Genomic DNA, 14,456 nt, shown 5'->3' with positions numbered 1-14,456 from the left:
TCAGAGTACTTTTAGGCTTTGATTTTATAGTACTATCATCAGATCTCTTTTGCTATAATTTTTTTAAATGTTTTTTTTTTTTTAGTAAAACTGTCAACTTGAGGATTTAAAATAAAGATTACGCACCGTATCCACACCAGCCAGCAGCAGCTCACACACACTGCCGTATACCTCAGGCAAGGTCAGTTTACCGCTGGACAGCAGGTACGTCAGGTATTCCCCCTTTAACTCCTCCCCTTTTTCCACTCTGGACTGTATCTCACTCATCTTCCTGTCAATCAGCTTTTTTCCTGGGTTGGAAAATAATGAGGTAATTTTAGTGCCATCCTGCAGTACTGCTATAGAAGAATACAAAGAAGTGATACACAAAATACTGCAGACATCTTAGAAACATTTCTCAGATAGAACATGAATAGAGGAATAAGGGCGTTATCTGTAAGCTGACGATAGTGTTATTCACATATCTCCATGTACACTATTAACTGTAGAAAGTCTTCTGGCATAGGGACATGAGAGGATAGCAAAGACTTAAATGAAGCACGAGACACCAGGAGGTCTGTGGCACTTGGGGTCATTCAGGTTTTGGGCCTAATTCAGACCTGATCAGTGCTGTGCGTTTTTACACAGCAGCTGATCAGGTCTGAACTGCGCACGCCCCAGCGCCGCAGTGTGCTGGCGCATGCCAGACAGCTGGCGGCCATCTCAGCCCTGTGATCGCAGAGGCGGTCGCTGGGTGAGAAGGAGTGGCCCGAACCGTGCGGGGGGGGGGGGGCGTGGCGGCTGCGTGACTTCACACACAGCCAATGCGACCCTCACATCGATGAGTAGCTCTCTGCAAGCGCGTAGGAGCTGCGCTGGTAGGGAGCTACTCCTAAAGTACAAAATCATCGCCGCTGTGCAATGCTTTTGTACTTGTGCTGGGGGGGGGGGGGGGTCGGGCCTAATATGCTCGGCGGAATAGCCCTGTGCTGGGCATCCCCCAGCATGCCTGTGTGACTGATCGTACATGTGCTAAATTTAGCTCATCTACGATCAGGTCTGAATTAGGCCCTTTGTTAGTTAACCAAAAAAGCACACTAATGGGCAAAACCATTTTGCACTGCAGGTGGGGCAACTGTAACATGTGCAGAGAGATTTAGATTTGGGTGGGTTACATTGTTCTGTGCATGTAAATACTGGCTGATATATTTTTACACTGCAATTTAGATTACACTTTTAACACACCCCACCCAAATCTAACTCTCTCTGCACATGTAACATCTGCCCCATCTGCAGTGCAGTATGGTTTTTCCCATAAGTGTGCTTTTTTGGTTTCCTAACAAACCTGAATTAGGCCCAATATACTGTACCTCAGTGTAATGAGGAACGAGGCACCAGGAGGTCTGAGGATACTAGAGCTGAGTGTAATGAGATACATGGCAACAAGAGGTCAGTAGATGGTACAGATGACTGAGGTACAGTAAAGCACAAGGAATGACAAAGGAATAGGATTCCAAACTGGAAATACAAGGAACTGTGGGAGCCAAAGGTTTGACTGTAACCAACATAACAAAGTTCTAGAAATGAAAACCAATACAAATAGGTAAAGGAATAGGCGCTCCTAACCATAAATGTTAATGCCAAAATATTTTAATTTATTTATTGGCACAAATTGATAAAACAATTAATTTGAGATGAAGTGCATATGCCAACATTTATTTACATTCTCAAACATAAAAACATTTAAAAACATTTTAAAAAATATATACATCACAGTGCGATCCATAAAGTGTCAGTGCAGGTTTTAGATGTATAAAATACCTCACCATAAAAATGGGGTGCGGTGGGATAAGCTTATATATGAAGCAAAGAAGAGGTCCCGGGCTTGAGAGCATGGCACCACTGCAGATGGTATAAAAGCCAAAATGGTAAGTCCCTCCTGTGCAGATTCACTCCTGGTTAACAGCAAACAGGTCCGTGCAACTCGTTCCGGTCCAAAGGACCTTTTTTAAGAACGGATAGTGTGCGGTGTTTGTTGTGGGCTTTTTAAACCCCCATTCCGGATGTGTACTGCCTCTCCCACTTCTGTTTGTTTGCGGCCGGAAGTGACATTTGCGGTTCACAGCTAACTTCCGGTTGCATTCCATGGTATTCCCATCTGGACGGAAGTGATGCGTGCGTGTCATCTTCTACTTCCGGTTGCGGGTCACGGAGCGGGGATTCCATATAACTTTTAACATATTTCCAAATTGAAACAAATGTAAATCATTTCTTATTTGGGTGCCATAAACAATTCCTTGACTTTTTGATATGCAAAACGATGTTTTTTTTCTTCATAGGCTATAATTCACATTTCCATTTGTTTCTTCATTTGTTTATTGGAAAGCAGTACTGATCCCCACTCCATATAATCTATTGCCATAGTTCGTATTACCGCAAAGTCATACCCTACCGTGGAGTGGGGAAGTTTCTGTTTCCTTTAGAGAATATTTCTCCATGATGTTAGATTTAGAAAAAAATAATTAATTATAAGAACATATATAAGAGAATAAAAATAAAACAAAATGTATGCTCCTTAGTCCAAAAACCATTTTAATTTGAAATCTACATTATGACCCATTGGTTTTAATGTATTTAATTTGAATATCCATCTCACTTCTCCCTGGGCTAATGCCTTTTCTATATTTCTATTTTGCCACTTAGATTTTATCTGTTGGATCCCTATAAAGCGCTTAATATGATTTACATTATTATTATGTTTTTTACAAAAGTGCTCCGATAGGGGATGTGTCACAAGGCCTTTTTTAATATTATATATATGTTCAGCCGCCCGAGTTTTCAAAGCTTGGTTGGTTTTACCTACATATATTTGGCCACAGCTAAAACTATTGATTTTATATTTTTTTCTGTTGACTTCAAACTCCGTTATTTTCCTAGCCATATTATGCTTAGTAGTGGCCCTACACATTACACAAGTTCCATAATGGTGGAATCCTTTAGTGCAACTTCTTATTGATGTATTTTCCAAGAGACTACTCTTTACTAATCTATCTTTTAGGGATCTTGCTTTCTTATAAATAAAGATAGGTTTGTCAGGCATGGATTGTCCCAGAACCGGGTCATCCTTTAGAATTCTCCAATTTTTCTTAAAAATACTTTAAATTTTCTTAAATTGTGACCATATTGGGTTATGAAGGCCCATTCATATGGTGAATTTTCTTACTTCTTTTTCATTTTCTCTTTCAATAGATCCTCTCTTTTAACTAGACTTAACTGGTTTCTAGCTTTTGAAAGATTATTCTTTGTATAACCCTTTTCTTCAAATCTCTGGGACATTTCATTCAACCGTCCAGAACATCCTCATCAGTACCATTTCTTTTTAGGCACTTAAATTGTCCCAATGGAATGTTTTCTAACCATCTGGTGTGATGTTCGCTATTCATATTAATAAATGCATTGGTATCCATTTCTTTCCTGTATGTTTTAGTGTATATTTGCTGTTCTTGTATATATACCACAAGATCTAGATAAGTTAAACTCTCCTTACTCTTCAAAAAAGTCAGATGTATATTATAACTATTGGAGTTTAAAAAAAATCACAAAAAATGTATCAAGTATTCCTCTTCTCCACGCCAGATAAAAAACAAATCGTCTATAAAACGCTACCAGGATACCAGGTTTGTCCCCACAGTTCTCATACCATCAATAGACAAAACTTCCCAGTAGGCCATAAAAAGATTTGCATAACTAGGGACAAATGTGGTGCCCATTGCTGTACCTTTTTGTTGTAAATGAATGTAAATATTGCATATGCACTTTATCTCAAATGAATTATGTTATCAATTTGTATCAATAAATTAAAATATTTTGGCATTAACATTTATGATTAGTAGCGCCTATTCCTTTACCTACTGTATTTGTATTGGTTTTTATGTTGGTGAGGAGATTGGTGTTTCTCCTGTTAGAGTATAGGAGGCTGCTATTAACCATTCAATTTGCGCAACTCGGAATAGAAATATTTAAAAGTTCTAGAAATGAGAGAAGGTCCAAAGTAGCTTCATATTGGGAGAACGGATTTGTATTGTGTAGATGTCTAATGTCAGTAGTCAACTGATCATGGTTTTAGAAAGAACTTGTAATTTAGCTTATCGCTACATAAGGTAGTCCGTTTGGAGGAAGAAGCAGCAGCCCTACCAGAGAAAGTCACAGTTGATCATCATCTTCCTAATGGTTTACGTTAGATTAAGAAAAAATTAAGAGGTTAGGCGAGTAATTATTATGGGCACAGAATTTATATTTTCTATGTTGGAAAAATATGTAGTTATAGTAGACTTACCATCAATAACTCTATTTCTCCTAAGTCACAGTATCCACAGGATAAACATTGGGATATAAGGTAGCGTCAGCGGAATGGAACCAATCGATCAAAGCTTTCGGCCTCCCAGAATGCAACGGCCCAGTCTCCTATATCCCTGCCTCCTGGCTCAGGCAATTAAGTTATTTTCCAAAGCTCAAGGCAGGAGCATCATAGAGAGCCCTAATCAGGTAAGAAGAACACACATGTACACCCTTCCATACAAGAAGTAAGAGATTACCGTTTAGTAGGTGAAAGGATCCTCAAATCAGGTGCATCAGGGTGGGATCCCTGTGTATACTGTGGACTTATGAGAAATAGAGTTATCGACGGTAAGTCTACCATAACTACATATTTCTCCTGCAGGGTTCACAGGTTATCCACAGGAAAACATTGGAATGTCCCAAAGCACATTTAGTGATGGGGACGCTCTTGATTGGACAAGAGAATCCTTCGCCCGAATTCAGTGTCCTGTTCAGCTGAAGCACCACATTGTGCTGCCCATGAAGGACCTACCTTACGAGTAGAGTGAGCAGAGACTTTAGTCGGAATAGGGAGATCAGCTTGAGAATAGTGTCTTCTTGTCAGCAGGCCATCTTTTCTTGTCTGTCTTTCTGATGGCACTGGTATGATCCACGTAGATCCTTAAGGAATGGACTACGTCCAATGAAGCATCTCCCGCAGAAAGGTCTGGCCCATGGAAGGCCGGGACTACAATTTCTCAGTTAAGGTGGAATTTAGAGACTAACTTAGGAAGATAACCAGATTTGGTTCTGAGAACCACTATATGTGGATGAAAAATCAGAAAAGGAGGATGGCATAACAATGCCCCTAAATCTGAAACTCTTCTAGCTGTAGCAATAGCCAGTAGAGAGCTTTAGCTGTAAGCCTTTCAAGATCTACTTGCATTAATGGTTCAAATGAGGCAACTTGAAGCACCTTTAGGACTAAACTTAAATCCCAAGGCACTGCAGGAGGAACAAAAGGAGGTTGGATGTGAAGCATTCCCTGGAAAAACGTGCGAACATCCTGTAGGTTAGCAATTTTCTTTTGGAACCATACAGTCATTGCTGACACCTTCACTCCCAAGGAGGCCACCCGTAAACCTTTGTCCATTCCTGCCTGAAGGAATGCTAGAACTCTGGAAACTCTGACAGACCTAGGGTCAAATTTCTGGTCACTGCACCATTGAATATTGGCTTGCCATATTTGGTGATAAATATGAGCTAAGGATGGTTTCCTTGCTCTGAGTATTGTTTGAATTACCTGTTGTGAGAATCCTCTTGCTTTCAGGATGGAAGTCTCAAGAGCCACACCATCAAAGACAATCGATCCAGGTGCTTGTAATTGCAAGGACCCTGAGACAGTAGATCTTGACGTTGAGGGAGTAGGAATGGAACATCCATTGACAGCCTCTAAGATCTGTGTACCAATGTCTTCTGGGCCAAGCCAGAACTATTAGTATTGCGGCACCCTTTCCTTGTTTTACCTTTCACATAACCCTGGGCAATAGGGCGATCGGTGGAAACACATAGGCCAGGTGAAAGTCCCATCTTACTGACAGGGCATCCACAAAGGTTGCTCTGGGATCTTTTGTTCTTGACTCGTATGTGGGAACTTTGTTGTTCTGACGGGACGCCATGAGATCTATCTCCGGTAACCCCCACTTGTCTACCCGAGTCTGGAAAACCTCGGGGTGCAAAGCCCATTCGTTTGCATTAATGGCGTGTCGACTGAGAAAATCTGCTTCCCAGTTTTGGACTCCCAGAATGAACACTGCGGACAACGCTGGATGATGAAGTTCTGCCTACCTTAACGTGCAGCTTACCTCCTTCATTGCTTTTTGGGTGTGAGTTCCTCCCTGATGATTGAGGTACGCTACTGCTGTCTGGGCGAATTTGAACCGGTTTTCCTTGAACTATGTCATTTACCTGAGTGAATACTATACACATGGCTCGATGTTCCAATATATTTATTGGCAGACAACTTTTCTTCCTTGGTCCACTGCCCCTGGAAGCTACACTTTTCTGACACTGCTCCCCAGCCCTGAAGACTGGCGTCCGTTGTCAGAATCTCCCACTCTGAGATCCAAAAGGATTGCCCTTTGTCCAGATGGGATGTCTGTAGCCACCAGACTAAATACCTCCTACTTCCTGAGGAAGGATCATAGTCTGGGTTTTTATCGTCAGATGCAGTCCATTCCATCTGAAAAGCATCAGACGTTGAAGGGGCCTTGAGTGGAATTAAGCATATTCCAGCATGTCAAATGTAGATACCATAGATCCCATCACTCGCATTGCTGTCTGGATACTCTTCAACTGTGCAAACGCATCACCATAAGATACTGATTCTTGCACTCAGGCATCTGTGTTGGACTGCTGTCAGTTCTGTGCAAATAAAAGAAGCCGGCGTCCCACCCTGGGATACCCCAGGTGGAGGCCTGTGCCATCAGGCTGATGGCTTATCTTCTGGTTTGGAAGCAGGCCCTCTGGTAGCTCAATGCTTTTTAGTCTTTCCAGACTTATTTGATTGGGACTGTTTGCAGTGACCCTTTTTCTTTCGCTTTTCCTTGGGTCCGAAAGGACCAAAAAGCTGGAAACTTAGGTTTAGACTTGTAAACTGAAGAACTCCCCTTTCTTAGAGTTTGCTTCAGACTCCAGAATATAGCTTAAATTCTTTACCAAAAAGAATATCTCCAGTACAGGCAAAGACTCTAGTACCCTTCTGGACTCTGAGTCAGCTTTTCATGTACGTAGCCAGACCGCTCTGCGTGCTGTTACTGCTGAGGTTGATGCTTAAGAAGCTACTGTACCCATATCCAAGGCTGCTTCTTATAAAAATAGCTGCCTGTTTATTATGTGCAATATGGGACTTTTGTCTAGTAGCCAATAAAAGATCATCTTACATTGCATCAGCCCAGGCCGCCACCTTTCACCATCCATTCTTTGGTGATGGCCAGCCTCACTTCTGCCCCTGACAGGGAAAAACTGTTTTAAGAAAACCATCCATTTCCCTATCCGTTACATCTTTACAGATGTTGAAGGAAGAGGTAATGTTGATTTACGCACGAGTCGAATCTCATGCGTATCTACTTTGCGAGCAACCTCCCTATTCAGACAATCCCCAACCTAAAGAGGATACTTCTTACTGGTTGTGACCCAACCCTCTTGCCTGATTTCCATCAGCTGCTCTGACTCCGGAAAATCAGATCTGACTGTTTTGGGATGTATAAACACAGGTGCCTTGATTTTTTAACAAAGGCTCTGCTGCCTCCTCTAAGGACAGAATGGCTTTCATAATATTGACTAGCTCAGATATACCTACTGAGCTGGAAACTTAGTCTTCATCTCTGTATGCAGACCTAGAATGTGAGGAATCATCTCCGAAGTGTCCCTTCTGAAACGTGTAGACTGTAAAGATGTTACATGTCTGTTTTTGTTGAAAGGCTGCAACTTCCTGAACTGGATGTGTCATAATCCAGGGAGAATGTTACATGTAAGGGTTAATAGGGCAACCTTACCTGGTACTAAAGCTTTCACTATTCGCTCAGCTATATTAAAAAATGTGCAAATGATACCAATGAAGGTTCTGCCTGAACCTGAGTCTGCCTTGGCATGTTAAGGAGGCTTTTATTGAAACTATAACATTTTGAACCAGATCTTGAGAGGATAACCCTGCTTTGCATGATAACCATGATATCAATGTAGGTACTGCTGTGGAGAGTGTATCCTCTTCACCTTGCCTCTCTTTGACATGATAAACACATCACACACCTGACTGGTGTTAACTACACAATTTGTGACTGAAATCACTTTAATGCAAAAGTAATATACAATCTGATCCCTCCCTGCTTTGCACCAGCAATGAGGATCAGATATATGAGAATGCAAAACTGACAGTAACATAGTATAAGTCAGCAGCCATACTAGCAATCAGTCACATTGTTATACATTAGTGTTCATTGGCAATATGAGCACATATTCAACTACAGATACATTTCAGGTATGTAGGTAAAACATATTACTGCATTGCCTTATATAGGACTTTTAATGTATTCAGTCACACAGGCGAAAGAAACAGCAGTAAACATTTACAAGATTCATATGCAATAGACACTTATAGAACTATTTGTACCCCAATGCTAAGTAGAGACTCGGGTGGTCATTCCGAGTTGTTCGCTCGCTAGCAGTTTTTAGCAGCCATGCAAACGCTATGCCGCCTCCCGCTGGGAGTGTATTTTAGCTTAGCAAAAGTGCGAGTGAAAGGATCGCAGAGTGGCTACAAAATAATTTTGTGCAGTTTCAGAGTAGCTTCAGACCTACTCAGTGCTTGCGATCACTTCAGACTATTCAGTTCCTGTTTTGACGACACGAACACGCCCTGCGTTCGCCCAGCCATGCCTGCATTTTTCCGAACACTCACTGAAAATGGTCAGTTGACACCCAGAAACGCCCTCTTCCTGTCAATCACTCTGCGGCCAGCAGTGCGACTGAAATGCTTCCCTAGACTTTGTGTGAAACTACATCGTTCATTGTAATGGTACGATGCACGTGCGCATTGCGTAGCATACACATGCACAGAAGTGCCGATTTTTTGCCTGATCGCTGTGCAGCGACCGAAAGCAGCTAGCGATCAACTCGGAATGACCCCCTCAGTGCTGTATCACTTGCCCCAGGAGGGCAGGATACAGGGAGACTTAACCCCGCTTCCAGGATCGATCAATACGCTAGCAAACGCTGAGTGGATCCAGACGCTAATAGTGAACACAAACGCCCAAGTGAACACATCCGTTATCAGTGAACACAGACGCCCAAGTGAACACAGATACATCAGTGACACAGCCGCCTAAGCTGCGACTGCGTTAGTTAGTATCTAGCATCTCAGACGAAAGCGGGAAATCAGTTCATGACGGGAGATTCGGAGGAAACTAGTCATGAACCAGGAGGAGAGGCGACCAGGGGAGCGTCTTACCCCCCACTGCTGACATCAACCCATCGCGGCCTCATACTACCCCTTGAGCCTATGATCCCTAAGGCCTAGTGCTGGTGCACCCGAGGTGGCAGCCATGTCAGCGACTGTTCGGTAGTATCCATCCCGAAACAGTGCGATTGTGTCTCGAATTACCCCTGTTAAGCGGAACCGATGCCTTACCTTCTCCTCGTGCTCCGGCCACAGCCTGGTAACGTCTGCTGGACTTGCTAGTACATCCTACACAGACGCCCGATGAAACAGCACTGTACATGTGGGTAAACGTTGTCGCAATCTGGTGGGGAGTTGATGGAGTGACTATTTCTAAGGTACGTATAAGACACTTTTTAGAAAGATCGCTCAAAAAAGAGGAAGACTATAAAAATACAAATAAAAAGCTTATCGCTGCTAAAAACTAGCAGCCCGTTGACCATGGTCCGGCTCCTGCCGCACCAAACAAAAAACTGAATTGCTTGAGTCAGGAGGCGGGGATATAGGAGACTGGCCCATTGCATTCTGGGAGGCCGAAAGCTTTGATCAATTGGTGCCATTCCGCTAACGCTACCTTATAACCCAATGTTTATCCTGTGGATAACCTGTGGACCCTACTGGCGAAAACAAATTATTAATTATGGGGCATTATATATTTAATTACTGATGGAGGCATTACATATGAATTTACTGCAGGGACATTGAATAGGTATTTTATTATGGGGGCATTATATGTTTATTATGGGACAATAGTTTTTATTTCTTATGGAGGCAACAGTGCTATTCTACAAACACAGGCCCTCATTCCGAGTTGATCGGTCGCAAGGCGAATTTAGCAGAGTTACACACGCTAAGCCGCCGCCTACTGGGAGTGTATCTTAGCATCTTAAAATTGCGACCGATGTATTCGCAATATTGCGATCACAAACTACTTAGCAGTTTTAGAGTAGCTCCACACTTACTCTGCCTGTGCGATCAGTTCAGTGCTTGTCGTTCCTGGTTTGACGTCACAAACACACCCAGCGTTCGCCCAACCACTCCCCCGTTTCTCCGGCCACTCCTGCGTTTTTTCCGGAAACGGTAGCGTTTTCAGCCACACGCCCATAAAACGCTGTGTTTCCGCCCAGTAACACCCATTTCCTGTCAATCACATTACGATCGCCGGAGCGAGGAAAAAGCCGTGAGTAAAAATACTATCTTCATAGCAAAGATACTTGGCGCAGTCGCAGTGCGAATATTGCGCATGCGCACTATGCGGAATTTCACTGCGATGCGATGAAAAATACCGAGCGAACGACTCGGAATGAGGGCCACAGTCTATGCTATAACCCAGCTACACCAAAGTAAGCAGTACCAAACTAGCATTGATGCACTGAGAGCTTATTTCAGGTTGGATAGCGTGTCTGTTCATGTACAGAACGAGTCCTGCGATCGACAGGCAGAGGCATTTGGACAGAGGAACGGGGGTGGAGGCCGCTGGCATTGCCGGAAACAGGGTTGTGTCGCCCCCTGTTTTCCGGGAGTGGTAAGGCCAAGGACTGCATTGCGAGACACAGTTTCCTTAGCCTCGCAAGCCTGAGTAAGCTCAGGCTTACTCAGCCTGCTGTTGCAGATAAACATTGCAGTTCATCCCGGACTTCGATCGCAGTATTGCTATCGCAATTGCAGGAATGAGGTGCTATGCTATGCACCTCCTCCTGCATTTGAATTGCTAAGGATTGGGATTGCATTTGCAAAGCTGCTGTGAACAGCTTTGCAAATGCAATCCTTACTGAATTAGGCCCTGAATCAATAACATTCCTATTAATTCCTTTCACAGGCAGCCAATCAGAAGCAGCTTCTTTTGTGTGTTTGGCTGAGGTGTACTTAAAATATACTTATTTATAGGGACATTATTTATTTACAGTATGATTGGGGCAATAGGTTTTAGATTTTATTGTAGCATCACTTATAATAGCATGTAAGAACACTGTCAGTGCATGTTGGCACTTGTAGTGCCAGAAGAGCTGGCAAAATATTTTGGCTGTATATCACTGAAAGTACAAGGATGAGTCAAGGGATAAAGTGAATGAAAGCTGTAGCTCAAATCACAGTTTAGTAAAGTCTCTTCAATGCCAAGGGAGCTGCAATACAAGTAATGATGCAGGGCATGACATACACACAAACATGACCCCAGGGATGGTCCTCATACTGTGAGGAGAACAATTTACGGAATAGATAATAGATCTCATACTTGTGTTATCTCTTTGTCATTTAATTTATACTTGTTGCATAATCAATTCATACTTACCAAAATCAAAGACATTATCCCAACCTTCAATATAACGTCTCCAGTAGGGCAGGATTCCCCGTGTCCACTCTGGAAGATAGTTCACATATACTGAATTCTTGAACATTTGCCCAATAGAGTCAATAAACCTTTGAGTTTCTGGAGGAATCTGTTTCTCTAGACAGCCAATTCGGGTCTCAAAGACAATGTAGGAAACTCCTGAGAGACAAGAGAGACAATATCAAAGGTAAACCTACTGACAAGCACTTGTGCTGAATTAAACTCTGAGTTGCTGTGATAACCAGGCGTGTAACTAGCTGTGACCATATCTACAGGAAAAGCAATTTTTGAGTAATGGAGAAAGGAACGCCACTCTGGGTCACACAGCTGGCACATAGGCTACCATGATGTTGGTTACACTGCTGAGAATAATGTGGACCTGTGCTCAACTAACATTTTCTTTCTGATAATAAACTGAATTGTCAATTTTATTATAAACATCTATTTCATAGTACTTGCGCACAAGGGCGTTTTTATCAAAGGTGGAAACACGTTTGCAGTTTCCATGTAAGCCCTTCTTCCTGGCGTTGGTGCTTGTGCGGAGAAAACTCTGATACTTTGCCAGAATCTACTGTGTATGCGCATATTCGGCGGGATGTAATGGAGTCCGAGATCGCCAGAGGTGCGAGATGCCGGCCGATCTCGGATGTTTTTATTGTAAATACCGTTTGCTTTAAAAAAACGTCAGAGATTAGCCAGCATCCCGCACCTCCGGCAATCTCGGACTCTATTACATCCTGCCGTCTGCTGGGAAAATGCGTCCCTCCCCTGATTCAGGGGCCTGAGTGCACCGCACACCCTGCAGTCTCCATCAGGGTAATTTTATTCTCCTCTGTTAGAATGTCTTGTTTTGTAAAGCCCTAACAATACATATAAAGAAAACTGCATTCACTATATAGAAAAAAAGGATCAAAAAGTGCCATACTGATCAGAGCCAATCATTGTCCCAAAAATCTTCACCATGTGACAAACCGATCAACATCAGCTGGATCTTTCAAATTCAGCCAATCACATTGGCCACATGGAAAATCACTCAGATTATAGGAAATGGTCAGTGTTAGAAAACACTGAGGATAGCAACAACAAAAAAAAAACTAGGTCAGAGGTTCCCAAACACATGGCTTATCACAGAAGTTTAAATAAAATGGACTGAGGTACTAATTAAGTAACCTGTGGAAAAGCATGGATATACTTAAAGGGCCTAATTCTGAGTTGATCGCAGCAGCAAGTTGGTTAGCAATTGGGCAAAACCATGTGCACTGCAGGGGAGGCAGATATAACATGTGCAGAGAAAGTTAGATTTGGGTGTGGTGAGTTCAATCTGCAATCTAAATTGCAGTGTAAAAATAAAGCAGCCAGTACTTACCCTGCACAGAAACAAAATAACCCACCCAAATCAAACTCTCTCTGCAAATGTTATATCTGCCCCCCCTGCAGTGCACATGGTTTTGCCCAACTGCTAAAAAATTTCCTGCTACGATCAACTTGGAATTACCCCCAAAATCTGGACCGTTGGGGTGCCTTGAGGACCACATTTGGGAACCTCTGCTCTAGGTTATCCAAGGTTGTGGGAGACACAATCAAAATCATCATCGTTATATTGTCAAACAATTGCTCTTCCACTTAATTCTTTACCCTACTAATCATCTTATGAAATGAAAAACTTAACTGGTGCTCACTGTTTTCAACAGTACTTAGGCATTAATCAATAATCATTATTTGATTTATCCAAGACAGTTAAAGATACTAGCTCAAAAGAAAAAAAACATGCAAATTAGTAAATGTTTTCCATATAATTAGAGTCATTGGTACCTTCAAAGGCGAATCTGTACAGTTCATTTGCTACATCATTGACCATATCTCCAGATGGGCTTTCCTTGCGTAAATCCTGCAGTCTGACCATGAAATCTAAGATCACTTCATTAATGCTCCCTACATAGGTCTTAGCTTCTAACGGCTTCAGCATCCTCTTGTTTAAAACTGTTCGTAGAGCGTGCCATTTCTCTGCTTGTCTGGGATAACAAGATGGTTAGAATGTCATACTGGTATACACAGAAATGTCCAAATTACTTCCAATATTAAATAGCAAGTAAAACTATTTTATCGATCATAAGCTGTATAGTTGAATTAAATAGCTGGATTGTTTATATTTAAGTAAACAAGTGCATTATGCTCTTTTTCACTCATTATCACTCAGCAGCTCCTCTGTTTAAATAGAGGTGAGATTGACTGACAGGCTGCAGGAACATACTGTGTGAGTAGCTGCACTGTCACAGCAGCTCAAAAGACTGCAATGACTCCAATGGCTGTCATTTTGGAATCTAATACCCCTTTTACACCGAGCTTTTGACCCGGGTTATTGCTGGGTCTACACAGGTCACAGCTTGGTGTAAAAGGGTCCTTGGAAAATAACCCAGGTCGAGTGATCAGGGAATCCGACCCTAGTAGCTACCTGGGATGGACCTAGGCAATGATGCAGTGTAATACCGCTTTTACACCAAATAGTGCAGGTTGCAGCCGGGAGCTTGACACGGGTGCTACCCGGCTGCGACCCGCTTCAGCCCCCTTTCTCACTGAAGTCTCCAACCCGGCATATTGCGGGGGTGGCGCTTGGAGATCACATGATCTCCAAGCGCCACCTGCCTATTCACAGTGAACGGGAAGCCGGGTCGCATCCGCTTACACAGCACAGTTTGAAAAATAACCCAGGTCGAGTGACTAGGGAATTCGACCCTGGCAGTTACTAGCAGGATTGGACTGGCTCACAGGGGGTGCAGGGGAATCCCTGGGTGGGCCCCACTGCCAGGGGGCCCTCCTCCACTAGAGATCAGGTCC

The 14,456-nt window shown here is 42.9% G+C and overlaps 1 protein-coding gene across 1 annotated transcript in view; it reads right to left on the bottom strand.

Moving 5' to 3' along the window:
• The window catches only part of LOC134944944 (sterol 26-hydroxylase, mitochondrial-like), a 193,172-nt gene that overhangs the window by 78,627 nt on the left and 100,089 nt on the right, over positions 1–14,456 (bottom strand). The window contains exons 3-5 of the mRNA XM_063933891.1: positions 13,434–13,633; positions 11,583–11,780; positions 127–290 (exon numbers count right to left, since the gene is read on the bottom strand). Coding sequence (XP_063789961.1) covers positions 127–290; positions 11,583–11,780; positions 13,434–13,633 — 562 coding nt within the window. The remainder of the gene's footprint in view (positions 1–126; positions 291–11,582; positions 11,781–13,433; positions 13,634–14,456) is intronic.

The sequence above is a fragment of the Pseudophryne corroboree genome, chromosome 7 (assembly GCF_028390025.1).
Source record: "Pseudophryne corroboree isolate aPseCor3 chromosome 7, aPseCor3.hap2, whole genome shotgun sequence".
NCBI lineage: Eukaryota > Metazoa > Chordata > Amphibia > Anura > Myobatrachidae > Pseudophryne > Pseudophryne corroboree.
This window is presented reverse-complemented; position numbering and strand designations above follow the sequence as displayed.